Raw genomic sequence first — 16,986 nt, forward strand, 5'->3', positions numbered from 1 at the left:
CCCCCTCGTACAGTTCCTCCATGATCCCCTATTCAGTGCTAACATTGGTGCCTCTTCTGATGTTAAACCTATTACTTCAAAATCATTCTTAACCGAATCCAGGTACCTTCTCCTCGGTCTGCCCCGACTCCTCTTACCCTCTACTGCTGAATCCATGAGTCTCTTGGGTAACCTTGCTTCTCCCATGCGTGTAACATGACCCCACCATCTAAGCCTGTTCGCCCTGACTGCTACATCTATAGAGTTCATTCCCAGTTTTTCTTTGATTTCCTCATTGTGGACACCCTCCTACCATTGTTCCCATCTACTAGTACCTGCAATCATCCTAGCTACTTTCATATCCGTAACCTCAACCTTGTTGATAAGGTAACCTGAATCCACCCAGCTTTCGCTCCCATACAACAAAGTTGGGCGAAAGATTGAACGGTGCACAGATAACTTAGTCTTGGTACTGACTTCCTTGCAGAAGATAGTAGATCGTAGCTGAGCGCTCACTGCATTAGCTTTGCTACACCTCGCTTCCAGTTCCTTCACTATGTTGCCATCCTGTGAGAATATGCATCCTAAGTACTTGAAACCGTCCATCTGTTCTAACTTTGTTCCTCCTATTTGGCACTCAATCCGTTTATATTTCTTTCCCACTGACATTACTTTCGTTTTGGAGATGCTAATCTTCATACCATAGTCCTTACATTTCTGATCTAGCTCTGAAATATTACTTTGCAAACTTTCAATCGAATCTGCCATAACAACTAAGTCATCTGCATATGCAAGACTGCTTATTTTGTGTTCACATATCTTAATCTCACCCAGCCAGTCTATTGTTTTCAACATATGATTCATAAATAATATGAACAACAGTGGAGACAGGTTGCAGCCTTGTCTTACCCCTGAAACTACTCTGAACCATGAACTCAATTTACCGTCAACTCTAACTGCTGCCTGACTATCCATGTAAAGACCTTTAATTGCTTGCAAAAGTTGGTTCATGGTGTGGGTTCCTGTAGTCATATCCTAGTTCATGAACCACGGGCAACGTATGAGTGGCCAAGTAAGTGGTCCCGACAGTCGGGATACCAGTTACTTTGGAATAAGGCTGGGCATCTCGGGCATATTCTGAGTCGTGGTCACATTTGTGCTCATACGGCAAAGACTACCAAATCCACCGGTTAGTCCCTCAGCCGTTAGGGGTAAAACCCAATGGGACTCGGGGCAAGTAAGGCTAGCAACCTGCTTCCCTGGTACTTTAAATATGATGCTGGCAATAATCAGAGCAAAAAAAGAAAAAAAAAGGGGGGGGGGCAATATGTTGGCAGTGAAAGTTTGTAAGGAGTGTGTCAGAACTCTCCATTACATTGAAAAACAATATACCCAACTTAAAGCTATTCTTTGCGTTGTGTAAGCACTCTGATATCGATAGTAACAATGTGAGGGCGAAACATGGGAGCGACATTCTATGCATTGTTGTGAGACGAGGTCTGTCTGCGAGAGTGGAAGTAGTATAGTGTCAGTCGAAGGTAGGAGACAGAAGACGTGTCACGCTGCCGTCACGTCGTTGATGGTATAGCTTACCGCACTCAAAGCGTGATTTTTTTTATATTGCCGGGAGAGATTTAGATGGCTTAACTACGCTTGAAGATGAATTCAAGGTAAAATTCGCAACCTTAGCGCAAAAGAAATTGCAGGGTTAAGCTCGTGATTGTTAGTCCGAGTTTGCAATAATCCCATGTTTTGCTTGTCAGTTAAAGAAGCCTCCTTATCCTCCAAATAATAATAATTATTCTCCACATCTAATTAATAAATAATAATATTATCAAATGTTAGTGTAACTTTGAAATCGAATTTGTTAATCTAGCACTCGGTCATTATTGATACTTACGTCATTGTTACTGTCATTGTCTGTTATTGGTTTCTGAAGACTTAATTTATGAAATCCCTTTTCACAAGTTATTTAGTAGTTAACTACTAAATAACCCAAAAAAACTCCCTGTCGATAAATTCATTCTTAGTAACAACAAGCTTTAGCCGCTGCTGCTGCATGCTGCTGCGCATTGCTGTAAACCACATGGAAAAAGGCAGTCATCTAAAGAGGCGAGTGCAAAACTTAGGGCCAAAACAGAGACACTGACACCACAACATGTCATGTACTCTAATCCAGTAAATCCCGCTGCGCAAGCCAGATTCTGTATCACTTGCAAATTCTTATTAAAAAACGCAGTCATATACCTTCTCCAAATGATAGTTTTAAGTTTTTCATGCAACGATCTGTTGAGGACTTAAAGGACAGTGAAACTGACACTCATACAACACGCATACAGTGTTACACGGGCTAGATTCCGTTTACTGATAACTCAGGTTGCTTATCGAGTCCATTTTCACACATGAACATAGACATATTTGTTGTGTATACGTTACAAGCATCATCCACCATACATAACTTGCGGAGCATAGATGTAGACGTAGCCTAATCAGATGCTATTCTGTTCCTTGTTCTCCTACGGGTTTTCATACACTTGTTCCTTTTTTTTTTTTTTTAATACTCACTTTCGTTCTCTATGTGTCCGTTTAATTTTAAACTATTTCCGACAGCTCTACACTTTCAGTGCTTCAGGTTTCGTCTCACCGTTTCCGATGGTTGACGTTGAGTGCGAATCTTTAAGTCCGGCGACAAGAAATTACGACTGTGTCGGTAAGGGACTGTGCATGGTTAGGTAAATCCGTAAAAGACATTATAGCAAAAGATAGTCAAGAACACTACAGGAGCCCCTACACCAACCTAAGCAATATACTCAGAAGGAAACAGAGGACGAGACTGAATGACGATGGAAAAATACGGTTGCTGACTACAGCCATCACAAGGAAATACCTATTTAAGTACCTCAAGAAGAGGAATACTGAAACAAGACTGTGTAGAACAACTAGTTGGCTGAAGTTAAACCACGGCCGTTTTGGGAAAAAACCTATGCAAAACTGGCGGAACAGACACTCCCAATTCTGACCACATGAACATGGAGAACATTACTCATTTCATTTCTGGGTGCCCACTGAAGAAAACGGGTTCTCCTTGAAGCAGCGATACTGTTTGGATGCGAAGAGCCTCTGAAAGATCGCCACTCTTAGTGAGCAAAATTTCAGAATATTCAAAGTAAGTGAACAGTTTCTCATCGATGTTGCTGTATAACACCAGACAGATTAGATTCATGAGACCATCTGTGGAGTACAGTTTTACAGAAGAACCCAGCAGCGAAAAACACGCCTATGACAAAACATTTAATGCATGCAATAGTGACAAGTGAATTCCTGCAGATGACTTAAGACTCTTTAGTATGGAACGGGCAGAACAAGCTACTTGTCATATTGAAACGTTTCTGTCGATCGCCCTCCAAGATGAAGTCTCACGCACTTCTGTGACAGGAGTTATGCTCACTGCATTGTGCCGCGCACGAGAAAAATTATGCGACGTATTTCACCACTGGTTATCGAGGAAACTTTTATCAGCTGAACCCGAATATATTCTTGGCACCGCTACACTTCTAAAACTGTCTTAATAATGGTCACTGGCCTCGTTTTGAGACGAACTAGTGAGTGATGCCGACAGTGGATTTCAAGTTGATTCCATATTTGTAGATTTTCAGAACGCTTTTGATGCTCGCAACTTTCAATCAAATTGCGTACCAATAGAGTATCGTCTCAGTTGTGCGACTGGATTCATGATTTCCTATAAGAAAGGTAGCAGTTCGTAGTAACTGACGGGAAGTCACCGAGTGAAATAGAAATGATATCTGGCGTTACCCAGGGAAGAAACTCTGCTGTTCCTGATCTGTATAAACGATTTAGAAACACTCTACGAGCCCCTCTTAGATTCTCTGCAGATGATGCCGTCGTTTACCGTCTAGTAAAGTCATCAGAAGACCAAAACGAAATACTAAATGGTTTACACAGGTCATCTGCATGGTGCGAAAAGTAGAAACTGGCCCTGGACAACGAAAGTGTGAGGTCCTCCACACGAGTGGTAAAAATATTCCAGTAAATTTCGATTACGCGATAAATAACATGAATTTAAAGGAGTAACATAAATTTAAAGGGTTAACATAAATTTAAAGGTTGTTGATTAAACTAAATACATAGGCATTGCAATTACGAGCAACTTAAACTGGAATGTTCACATACAAAGTGTCATCGGGAAGATGAATCAAAGACTACGTTTTATTGGAAGAAACCTTAGCAGGTGTAAAAATTCTGTTACACAAACAGCGCTTGGCCGTACTCTTCAGGTGTATTGCTGCGCCACGTGGGATCCTTATAAGATAGTGTTGATGGAGAACATCCACATTGTTCAGACAAGGGCAGCTCGTTTTCTATTATCACAAAATAGGGGAGAGAGTGTTGCAGATACGCTGAGCGAGTTGTGGGTGACAATAATTAAAACAAGGCGTTTCTCTTTGTGACGAAATCTTATCACGAAATTTCAACCAACAGCTTTCTCTTTCGGATGCCACAATATTTTGTCGATCCAACCTACATAGGGAAGAATGAGCATTGTAATAAAATGAGAGAAATCAGAAATTGCACGGAAAAATTTAAATATCCATTTTTGCCCATTGCTATTCGAGAGGCGAACGGTGGAGAAGTAATCCGAAAATGGTTTCATCAGCCCTCTCCCAAACACGTAAATGTAAACTGCAGAATACTTTACTTTTTGGGGTAATCAGTCTTCTGATTGGTTTTAATGGGGCCCCCACAAATCTCTTGTGCCAACCTCTTCATTTCAGAGTAGCACTCGCATCAGCGTCCTCAATTATTCGTTGGATGTAGCCTCTGTCTTCCCTACAGTTTGTACTGTCTACAGTTCCATGAACTGTACTTGAACTTTATGCCCCCCGTGTCTTAACACAAATTGTATGCTTTCCCTCTTCTGTCAATGTCATGTTCCTCTTCTTCCACATGTTCCCCTCCTTTTGCAGAGAACTTCCACATTTCGTGTGTTATCAGTCCATCTAATTTTAACATGCTTGTATTGCATCACATCTCAAATATTTTGATTAATTTCTTTTCAGATTTTCACATAATCCATTAGCGAAATGATACGTGATTCACATCATAGAATGCTGTGCCCTAAACGTACACTCTCAGAATTTTTTCCTTAACTTAAGGACGATATTTCATACAAATAGACTTCTTTGCCCGGAAATTTCTTCGTTACTGTGGTAGTCTGCTTTTTCTGCCCTTCTTGCTACGTCCGTCATGTTTATTTCGCTTCCAAGATAACAGAATTCCTTTACTTCGTCTACTTCATAGCTCCCAATTTTGATGTTGAGTTTGTCACTAATCTCATCTCTCCTGTTCCTCGATACATATGTCTTCCTTCGGTTTACTCTCAATCCTTAGCTTATGCTTATTCGACTGCTCACTCCATTCAACAGGTCGTGCTTTTCTTCCTCAAATTCATTGAGCATAGCGATGTAATTAGTGAATCTTATCATTGATATCCTCTTCCACTATCCCAGTTTTAAATCTTTTACTTCAGTCATTACATCTTCTATGTAGAGATTTCACCGTAGGCACGAAAGATTACATACCTGTCTTATACCTTTTCTAACCCGAGCTTTTTGTTCTTGGTCTTGCAGTCTTATCTTTTCTCTGTTCTTGTACATATTGTATATTAGCCATTTTTTCTGAAACTTACATCTATTTTCCTTCGAATTTCGAACATCGTGGACTAGTTTGCTCATTCAAGGTTGAAAAATCCTATGAACGCTCACATGATTTTTCTTAACTCTTGCTTCCTGTGTCAAGCGCAACATCAGAACAGCCTCTCTGGTTCATTTACCATTCCTAAAGCAAACTAATCGTCATTTAACGGATCATCAATTTTCTTTTCCATTCTTCTGTGTAATTTGGGTGCATGAGATGTTAAGCTGATAGTACAATAGTTCTTGCATTTACTTGGTCTTGGTATCTTCGGGTGGTGTTGGTGATATTTTTCGAAAAATCTGATGGTAAGTATCATAAATTCTACCAACCAGTCTTTGGGCTGCCTCGTCGTTCAACGATTTTTGAAATTACGAAGAAATGTTAGCTATCCCTTCTGGTTTATCTGATAACATTTCTTCCAAAACTCTGTTAAACTCTGACTCCAATATTGGATCCCCTTTATCTTCTATATCGACTCCTATTTCTTCTTCTATCACGTCATCAAACAGTTAATTCTGCATGTAGAGGATTCCAATATACTCTTTCCATCCACCCGCTCTCTCCTTTGCATGTAACAGTGGAGTTGCGTTTCCATTCTTAACGTTGACGCTTTTTCTTTTAATTTCATCAAAGTTTGTGTTGACTTTTCTACATCTGAATCATTCCTTCCGACGACCATTTCTTTTTCGATGTCTTCGCATTTTTCCCGCAGCCATTCCGCCTCGGTTTTCCTGCACTTTTTATTTATTTACGATGTTGCAGCACCTGAATTGTTAAGATGTATATAAAACACATCATATTTACGCCAGTGACTGTAACATTTTCTTTATTTCACGATTGCAATTTCGGCCTTAGGCGATTAACTACATCTACATCTACATCTACATCTACATACATACTCCGCAATCCACCATACGGTGCGTGGCGGAGGGTACCTCGTACCAAAACTAGCATCTTCTCTCCCTGTTCCACTCCCAAACAGAACGAAGGAAAAATGTCTGCCTATGTGCCTATGTACGAGCCTTAATATCTCTTATCTTATCTTTGTGGTCTTTCCGCGAAATATAAGTTGCCGGCAGTAAAATTGTTCTGCAGTCAGCCTCAAATGCTGGTTCTCTAAATTTCCTCAGTAGCGATTCACGAAAAGAACGCCTCCTTTCCTCCATAGACTCCCACCCGAGTTCCTGAAGCATTTCCGTAACACTCGCGTGATGATCAAACCTACCAGTAACAAATCTAGCAGCCCGCCTGTGAATTGCTTCTATGTCCTCCCTCAATCCGACCTGATAGGGATCTCAATCCCTCGAGCGGTACTCAAGAATAGGTCGTATTAGTGTTTTATTAGCGGTCTCCTTTACAGATGAACCACATCTTCCCAAAATTCTACCAATGAACCGAAGACGATTATCTGCCTTCCCCACAACTGCCATTACATGCTTGTCCCACTTCATATCGCTCTACAATGTTACGCGCAAATATTTAATCGACGTGACTGTGTCAAGCGCTACACTACTAATGGAGTATTCAAATATTACGGGATTCTCTTTCCTATTCATCTGCATTAATTTACATTTATCTATATTTACAGTTAGCTGCCATTCTTTACACCAATCACAAACCCTGTCCAAGTCATCGGATCTAGGCACTTCAGTCCGGAACCGCGCGACTGCTACGGTCGCAGGTTCGAATCCTGCGTCGGGCATGGATGTGTGTGATGTTCTTAGGTTAGTTAGGTTTAAGTAGTTCTAAGTTCTAGGGGACTGATGACCTCAGATGTTTAGTCCCATAGTGCCCAGAGCCATTTGAATCAATTTTTTACTGCGACAGTAGTTTAAAGCTCGTACGGCTTCAACGGGAAGCAATTTTTGTGTTTGCTAGTAAAATACACACAATTCTGAAATTACATTAATAAACGTTCCGGTGTAACCTGCAGAAAGCTTGTAAATATTGTTTCGAGATTAAGCATCACAATCAGATTTCGTTCCATGTTAAAAAAAGAAGTGAAATAAAATTCGTGTGACCATGCAAACGTTATGAAATTGGTTGGTATTGAAAGTACTGCAAACAACAGTGTACGTTGCATGAGTCAGTTCAGAGCTCTTGTGTCGGCAAACGTAGTGTCGGATGACCTGAACAATTCTGCGCTTACATTTATTAAAAAATATGCTGGCATGAAAATTCCTGTCGACTCGATATGAAGAAAGAACTGATTTGGTTCACTTTATTCAGAGCTGAGTGCACAAATAAAATGTATAGAATATCCGGTATACGTCCGTTAGCAAATAAATAAATAAATAAAATATAATAAAATAAAAAATAAGAACAAAAAACTGAATTATACCTTGAGCTGCGTTTAAATAAATTTGCAGCCTCCCATCTAAAACCACATGAAGTACAAACAAACTTTTCGCACTTGAAATTTATCTATTTCCTCAAAAACAAATGAATTTATTACAAAAAATCTTAAAATTTTTTTTTCTTGATACAGAGAATCGCACGAGGAAAGATCAGTATTCAGGGAAATGGTAGGAATGAGCATTCGATGCAAAAAAACACAGGGTAAACATGGGCTCTAAAAAGCACACCTTAAGTGCTAAGAGCACTTGTTTATCTTCGCTACTGTGAAACACATCTGTTTTACTGAACAAGTGATCACAGCTGTTAAGGCATGCATTTTAGAGCCGTGGTTTACTTGATAAAGTTTTCTTGTTTTGGTCCATACTACTATCTCCCAAAATACTGAGAGTAAGGAGCATGGGATGGAAGAGATTTACTTCGCAGTATCGAAGATAATGAAGTGCTCATGGCTCTTGAAGTATGCATTTTAGCATTCATGTTCACTATCATTTTTGCTACGAATTGTCGTTCCTGTCGTAGCTCTGAATATTCCCCATTCTTCCTGAGACACTCCGTACCTCATAACAGATACGCTAGTAGTAAGATGAAATGTGCTTGCGACTCTGTAAGGAATTCCCATTTTATACTTGTTCGTTACTTTCAGTTGTCTAGCTGTTAAATTTTTTGTACTTATATTTTCCAAATCTATATATATATTATAAATTAAAGCTCCCTCCCCCCTCATTCCCCCCCCCCCCCCTCCGCGTTTTTCTGTCTGTATGTGAAGGCTAATCTCAGTAAGTCTGAAGAGATTTCGATAAGGTTTACCGAGCGAGGTGGCGCAGTGGTTAGTACACTGGACTCGCATTCGGGAGGACGACGGTTCAATCCCGTCTCCGGCCATCCTGATTTAGGTTTTCCGTGATTTCCCTAAATCGTTTCAGGCAAATGCCGGGATGGTTCCTTTGAAAGGGCACGGCCGATTTCCTTCCCAATCCTTCCCTAACCCGAGCTTGCGCTCCGTCTCTAATGACCTCGTTGTCGACGGGACGTTAAACACTAACCACCACCACCGATAAGGTTTCCACAAATTGATAGACTGATTCAAAAGGAAGATTTGCTTATGTATAATTTATATCGTAACCGCTACGGCAGACAAGTTGTCCGGCTGTTAGTTATTTAATAATACGCTGCGAGTCCGCTGCTCGTGGTCTCGCGGTAGCATCCCGAGCACAGGGTCCCGGGTTCGATTCCCGGCGGGGTCGGGGATTTTTCATGCCTCGAGATGACTGGGTGTTGTTGTGTTGTCTTCATCATCATCATTCATCCCCATCACGGTCGGAGGAAGGCAATGGAAAACCACCTCCACTAGGACCTTGCCTAGTAAAGCGGTGCGGGTGTCCCGCATCGTTCCCCTACGCTCTGTAAAGAAGCATGGGACTGCATTTCCATTTCAATACCCTGCGAAGGTGGGGCAGGCCTCCAATTGTATTATTGTATATTTACGGAATTTTAGTGTTTATTTTTGCGCATAAATGCAAGCATATTTCACTGGTGTGTAAAACATAAGGAGAAAAGTAACCTTCGCATGATGTGGCACTGAAAAGTAACGTAACTCGATGAAACTGGTATCATACATGGAAATGACTGCTATAGTACAGTACAGTACAGTACAGAAGGTAACTGAAAGAAACACGCGATGAGACGAACAGAAACGACATTTTTATTCAGATAAAATAATTGCGCTGGAGTCGTCGCGTTTCAGTATGGTCTCTGGGGCATTACAAAACAATTTTCAGATCACACGAATATATTAGCTGTTAAATACGCCATACAGTCTGTCAATGGTTTCTCATTGTGCACAATGTCAGCCATATCATGTATATTCGATATGTACTCGTATCCTTTCATACGACAAGTGGTCCATAAGACCAGAAATATGTTCTTTCGACTATGACATGTCACAGATAGGTCAGACATATTTTAACGTTTCAACATGCACTTGATAATGGTCACAAAGCCGAAATCATGATTGTGCAAAATAAGTGAACAATTAACAGTCAAATGGAGGAAATTTCTTTCAATCAATTCCATATGACTGAGGTCCCCCATGAAGGAAAGATTATTATGCGAAAGTTACTTTCGTCCTTAAGTTTTGCAATCCAGCATATATATTTTTCTTCCAGTACATGTCAATCCGCCATCTAGTTATAACATAGTTAGGTTCTCAATCAGAGCACTTGTAGCATTTCCTATAGCTCTTACATATTCAAATAAAGCAATGACTGTTTTGTAGAGTTAGTTAACATTGTCAGTTAGCGTCGCAATTCGATGTTATCGAATGCAAAAGATGAAAAAATGCAATTATACTTTTTGGACGAGCTACAGCGAATTGTTCACGAAGGAAGGGTGGAAGGAAGCAAAATTAGCTTAATAACATCAATTATTTCCAAGCTGTTATTCAAATTAAATATGTTTATGGGCGGTGTGCCACTTTACCGACTCCAGTATTATTACGTTACGGTAGCAGCCTTATGCGCTCGGTGCACCGTTTATGCTTTGCTACATGTGAAGCCATCGAGAATGGATGTATAGTTGAGCATAGGGAGCTATTTTAGTTTCACGTACAGTCGACGACGAGTCATTGGAGATGAAGGGCAAGCTCTGATTGTGAAAGGAAATCGTCCTCGTTGTTTATCAAATGGACTATAGCGGCAATCGCCTTAAGTCGTTTAGGGAAAGCACGAGGAGACTGAATCTGGATGATGCAACCGGGATTTGAAGCGCTATCCTCCTGAAAGCGAGCGCAGTGTCTCACCAATGTGCCGCATCGCTCAGTTGAACAGATCGCTACAGCATTTACGGAGATTTTGCAACCTTAATCATTGAGGCGAGGTTTTAGACGAAACAAGAAAATTTCATAGTAGATTCTGTATTCTGACTACAGTTGTGTAAAGTGCTCTAAGACGAGACGAGTCGAATGTTTCGGTTTGCGATGTTCTGTTTCTTTGTACAGCACTGTACGGCGTCGCAAATACAAAAATAAGGAGTCAGCAACTATTTACATCATTTCAGTGCCGGAGATCGATTTGAAAATGGTTCAAATGGCTCTCAGCACTAATGGGACTTAACATTTAAGGTCTTCAGTCCCCTAGAACTTAGAACTACTTAAACCTAACTAACCTAAGGACATCATACACATCCATGCGCGAGGCAGGATTCGGACCTGCGACCGTAGCAGTCGCGTGGTTCCGGACTGAAGCGCCTTGAACCGCTCGGCCGCAACGGCCGGCGATCGATTTGAAACTCCCCGAAGTAAGTCTCGCATTGTCGATGGGTACTGTGCCTTTGGTCCACGTGTAGAGTGTCTCAAGTAGTGTACAATATTTTTAGAGACTTCGGAATCGCAGCCTTCAAACACTAAGCATTCTTCATTGACATAACTTTCACACGTATTCACGTGATTTCTTGTTTGTCCGTGGTTCCATGTAATGAAAGGTAAGCAGTATGTTAATGACGGAAAATAAATACGCGACAGAAGGCGACATGTGTGTTTATTACACGGAGAAGTGATGCGGATATGTCACAAGATGTCCACTTCTGATTTATTTGGAGGAAACAGTCGAAGAGGAAAACTGAAATGTATGTTAAAGAGTGCTAAGGTCGTTGATTGCAGCATGCATGTGAACATGAAAACATTGGCTTACGGTAGATTATGTGGGACAAGAGCTTCAGAGGGGTCGGAAGATTTACGGTACGAGGAGAAGGTGGTATGTATATATTAACTTTATCTTTCCATAAAATGCTTCTTACCTTGCCGTGTCTCTCGACGTTCTTCGGTCATGATAAGGTGCCTTCCGCATGAGACATTTTGATAGCTGTATTGGTTTTCGTTCCGTTTTTCTCACACGTAATTTTTTTGTGTAGGCCATCTTCCAACGACAGATATTGAAATAAAACACCGACAAATGTTGTTATGAACAGAGGTTATGGAAAACAAGGTCCAACCTAGGAGAAGAGATAGCCGTTGCTTAGCGCGTAACAAATGGTTCAAATGGCCCTGAGCACTATGCGACTTAAGTTCTGAGGTCATCAGTCGCCTAGAACTTAGAACTAATTAAACCTAACTAACCTAGGGACATCACACACGTCCATGCCCGAGGCAGGATTAGAACCTGCGACCGTAGCGGTCACTCGGTTCCAGACTGTAGCGCCTAGAACCGCATGGCCACTCCGGGCTGCTAGCACGCAGCCATTTTTATTCCTGAAGATAGCCTGAATAGAATTTCCCACTTTTGTTGTGTGTCCTTATGTCGAAATATTCCACCTGTCAAATCTGACTTCTTTTCATCAGTTCTTTGACTGGTACGATGCTGCCCTCCATTTCTTCTATTGTTGTGCTAAACTTTTGCTCTATATTTCTACTTCACTCAAAATTCTCCGTATTCTCAAATAGATATTCTAATCTTTGTCTGCCTCAACATTTTGCGTCTACTGTTTGTTCTGGCAGCAGGTTAAATATTCCTAAATACCAGGAATTTTGCTAATGGTTTTCCATAGAATTTTTTCTGTGCCACAATTTTACTGTTAGGTCACATACATCACAAACACAGACCTAGATTATTTTTGTTATCATTTACATTCTCACATATACAAAAAGACTGCACTTCTCGTTTAAGAGCTTCAAGCTCGGCTTTTTTTCATGTATCCTTCTAGTTTCTCCACTGTAATCTCACCGAGCGAGGTGGCGCTGTGTTTAGCAGGCTGGACTTGTATTCAGGGGCACGGAGATTCAAATCCCTGTCTAGCAAAACAAATTTAGGTTTCAGGTGATTTTCTAAAATCGGGTATGTCGATAACCGGGGTGGTTCCATGGAAGATCAAGGCCGACATCCTTTCCCACGTTTGTGCTCCGTCTCAGTTTGCCTCGTCTGCGACGGGACTTCAGATCCTAATCTCCCTTTCTTTTGCCTTAATGATGACTGATTGTTAATGTTTGTTTATTGTTCAAGGAATATCTCCATTTCTAAGAAATGTTGAATGCAGGAGGATGAATTTCGTTCCTTAATACATAACGAAATCGATTTCTTATTAATTACATGTGTTATGAAATACGCATATTGCACATACACAATAAGTATAATATTAATTGACCTAAAATGGACTGAAGTACGGTATATACGGTATTTGTAAGTTAGCATACGAGGATTCGTGTCTAATCTCAAGCTGCAGCTGTAATAAGGTGTTTTGTTTGCCAATAGAGGTGCTATGTGAATACATAGAACTGGAGTCATAACAGTCTCCAGTTCTAATTTGACGTTCTGTTGCATTACTACCAACGTTCGTCAGTTACATGTCACAAATACACCTGTTCAAAAATGGTTCAAATGGTTGTGAGCACTATGGCACTTAACATCTGAGGTCATCAGTCCCCTTGAACTTAGAACTACTTAAACCTAACTAACCTAAGGATATCACACACATCCATGCCCGAGGCAGGGCTCGAACCTGCGACCGTAGCGGTCGCGCGATTCTAGACTGAAGCGCCTAGAACCGCTCGGCCACAAAATACACCTGTCCATGACGATTTGTTCTGTGTAGCATTAAATCGAATTTACTGCTATACCTTACGCTACAGTACTGAAGACACTCACTCTATATGTTTTTTTTTTCATTTTTCCAATTTATTTGCTAATACAAAATTTGTATATGTTATCCTCAAATCACTTCCTAGCAGCACTACTATTGATATATTATGAATTGTCATGTGTGCGTGTTCCTTCACTCAGGTACTATTTGAAATGTAGAAATTTAAATAAACCTTTTTTCCTGTTTTCTTTTTTTTCCGGTGATATGAAATACCTGTATGTAGCAAATATCGCGGGACGCTGTAATCCACAGTATATAAACTAGAGAGCATTGTCATCGTGTGACGAAAGGATAACGAACTGAAAGAACAATTAAATTCGCTCATCGGAGATATTGACATATCGTGTTATTTTATTCTGTCATTGAAAAAAAACGCAAGAACGTTTCATCCATACAGTGATCATCTATAGGCAATAACTATTGCACATGCCGCATAGTGACACCAGTACACAGTAACAGTAGAACAAGTATTGTGTTCGCCTGATGTCACTGAACGTGGGGTGTGCATTTTATGTGTTTGAAACGCATAAGTGGAATGGTGACTATATGTTATACTATCGGACTAAGATTACAACCTTTCTAGGCGTGTCATCCAAGAGATGAATAACGAGGTGAAATTATTGATACCTTAATAGGCGAATGAACGATGAGAAGTACCTAGCTTTGCGCCCCTTATACACAGAAGCGAGCAGGCGGCAGTATGCGGTCTGTTTACCTGGTTTGGTGCAGAGAGAGAGATTCGCCCCAGGATCCCGCCTGCGCCTGCCCAGGACACGCCTGCCGGACTGTGGCCGCTCTTAAGCCTCGCCATGCGACACGCTCTAGTTCCAGCCCCAGTCCCAGATGGCTCTGAGGTCACCGGCCATTCGTCACCAGTGACCCGTGACCTGCCCATTTCTGAACGTCGCTCCCGTTGCCCCTCGGCGCTCGGTGACAAATGGATAAGGTTTCGCCATCCTCTATCGATTACTCAGCGTCATGCTCCTAAAAACCAGACTGTTTTTCACGAAAATACTAAGCACAGCCATAATTTGAGCAAAATGTGTGTATTCTACAGAAAATCACTTAAATTTGGCCCAGCAACAGAATTCCTGAATTGTAAAGGGTGCTCGTCACTTCACAACAGGCGTGGAGTATTTTCGGGTGGATATTCATTCGAATACCGTTCCCACTTATTAGAAGGCATCGTCTTAGATGTATTGGTATCTAATACACCTGGACTTTTCGATTCAATTTTCGTAGAACTGGGAATCGGGTATCACAAACGTGTTTTAGCACCAATGACTACCGGTGTCAGCAGGAATGTTAACAAAGTTAAAAAACTTTTCTTTCACACCAAGTGTCCCAGGAAGCAAACTGTTAAGTCCTGCCTAGTCGTCAAAGATGGAGTGTCTAGGAAACCTGCTTTCTAGGATCGCTAGACAACAATTCAGGTAAATCGTTTTAATGAGTTTTATTACAAAATGAGCACATACACTACGGGCCATTAAAACTGCTACACCACGAAGATGACGTGCTACAGACGCGAAATTTAACCGAACAGGAAGAAGATGCTGTGATATGTAAATGATTAGTTTTTCAGAGCATTCACACAAGGTTGGCGCCGGTGGCGACACCTACAACGTGCTGACATGAGGAAAGTTTCCAACCGATTTCTCGTACACAAACAGCAGTTGACCGGCATTGCCTGGTGAGACGTTGTTGAGATGCCTCGTGTACGGATGAGAAATGTGTACCATCACGTTTCCGACTTTAATGAAGGTCGGATTGTAGCCTATTGCGATTGCGGTTTGTCGTATCTCGACATTGCTGCTCGCGTTGATCGAGATCCAATGACTGTTAGCAGAATATGGAATCGTTGGGTTCAGGAGGGTAATACGGAACACCGTGCTGGATCACAACGGCCTCGTATCACTAGCAGTCGAGATGACAGGCTTCCTATCTGCATGGCTGTAACGGATCGTGCAGCCACGTCTCGATCCCTGAGTCAACAGATGGGGACGTTTGCAAGACGACAACGATCTGCACGAACAGTTCGACGACGTTCGCAGCAGCATGGACTATCAGCTTGGAGACCATGGCTGCCGTCACCGTTGACGCTGCATCACAGACAGGAGCGTCTGCGATGGTGTACTCAACGACGAACCTGGCTGCACGAATGGCAAAACGTAATTTTTTCGGATGAATCCAGGTTCTGTTTACAGCATCATGATGGTTGCATCCGTGTTTGGCGACATCGCGGTGGACGCACATTGGAAGCGTGTATTTGTCATCGCCATACTGGCGTATCACCCGGCGTGATTGTATGGGGTGCCATTGGTTACACGTATCGGTCACCTCTTGTTCGCGTTGACGGCACTTTGAACAGTGGACGTTACATTTCAGATGTGTTACGACTCGTGGCTCTACCCTTCATTCGATCCCTGCGAAACCCTACATTTCAGCAGGATAATGCAAAGCAGCTCCTGTACTGGCCTTTCTGGATACAGAAAATTTTCGACTGCTGCCCTGGCCAGCACAATCTCCAGATCTCTCACCAACTGAAAACGTCTGGTCAATGGTGGCCGAGCAACTGGCTCGTCACAATACGTCAGTCACTACTCTTGATGAACTGTGGTATTGTGATGAAGCTAGTTGACCAGCTGTACCTGTACACGCCATCCAAGATCTGTTTGACTCGATGTCCAGGCGTACCAAGGCCGTTATTACGGCCTGAGGTGGTTGTTCTGGGTACTGACTTCTCAGGATCTATGCACCCAAATTGAGTGAAAATGTAATCACATGTCAGTTATAGTATAATATATTTGTACAATGAATACCCGTTTATCATCTGCATTTCTTCTTGGTATAGCAATTTGAATGGCCAGTAGTGTACAATACTTAACTTTGTGTTATAAAGATGTGTCGCAAGCAAAGGGCGGCGACATGCAAAATAAGCAAGGTTGTTCAATATTAAACAATCCTAATACAAGCGAAGTAATAGAGATGATGCTTGTATTCAGGTCGCTGGTCTTGAAGTTTCTGTTCAACTGGGCTGCGACCAGTCGGGTGTGGCGCTTATGTCCTCTTCGCACGGAGACGGCTGCTGTGGCGTTGTCGTCCTGGAGATGGGTCGGTCAGCGTGCAGTTGGCTGACGTCACAGCCCTCTCCGCTCTATCGATCCCGACTGGCATGCCTGCGCTTGGCTTTACGCCGTAACACAAACTGCGCGTAGTACGAGTAGTCGACATACAACAGTTCTTCTCGGGGGACGAAAATGTGGAGCACAAATGGATAAAACTAAAAATTATTGCACAATTGCTTTC

General features: G+C 41.8%; 2 protein-coding genes across 2 annotated transcripts in view; one reads left to right on the top strand and one right to left on the bottom strand.

The window, feature by feature from the left end:
* LOC124619576 (astakine-like) overlaps positions 1-14,454 on the bottom strand; it is a 106,483-nt gene extending 92,029 nt beyond the window's left edge. The window contains exon 1 of the mRNA XM_047146068.1: positions 14,396-14,454. The gene's annotated coding sequence lies outside the window, so the exon portion shown is untranslated. The remainder of the gene's footprint in view (positions 1-14,395) is intronic.
* The window catches only part of LOC124619577 (astakine-like), a 118,138-nt gene continuing 112,590 nt past the window's right edge, over positions 11,439-16,986 (top strand). Inside the window, exon 1 of the mRNA XM_047146069.1 lies at positions 11,439-11,529. Within this exon, the coding sequence (XP_047002025.1) occupies positions 11,523-11,529 (7 nt within the window). The 5' untranslated portion in view covers positions 11,439-11,522. The remainder of the gene's footprint in view (positions 11,530-16,986) is intronic.

Source organism: Schistocerca americana, chromosome 6 (genome assembly GCF_021461395.2).
Source record: "Schistocerca americana isolate TAMUIC-IGC-003095 chromosome 6, iqSchAmer2.1, whole genome shotgun sequence".
Classification (NCBI taxonomy): Eukaryota; Metazoa; Arthropoda; class Insecta; order Orthoptera; family Acrididae; genus Schistocerca; species Schistocerca americana.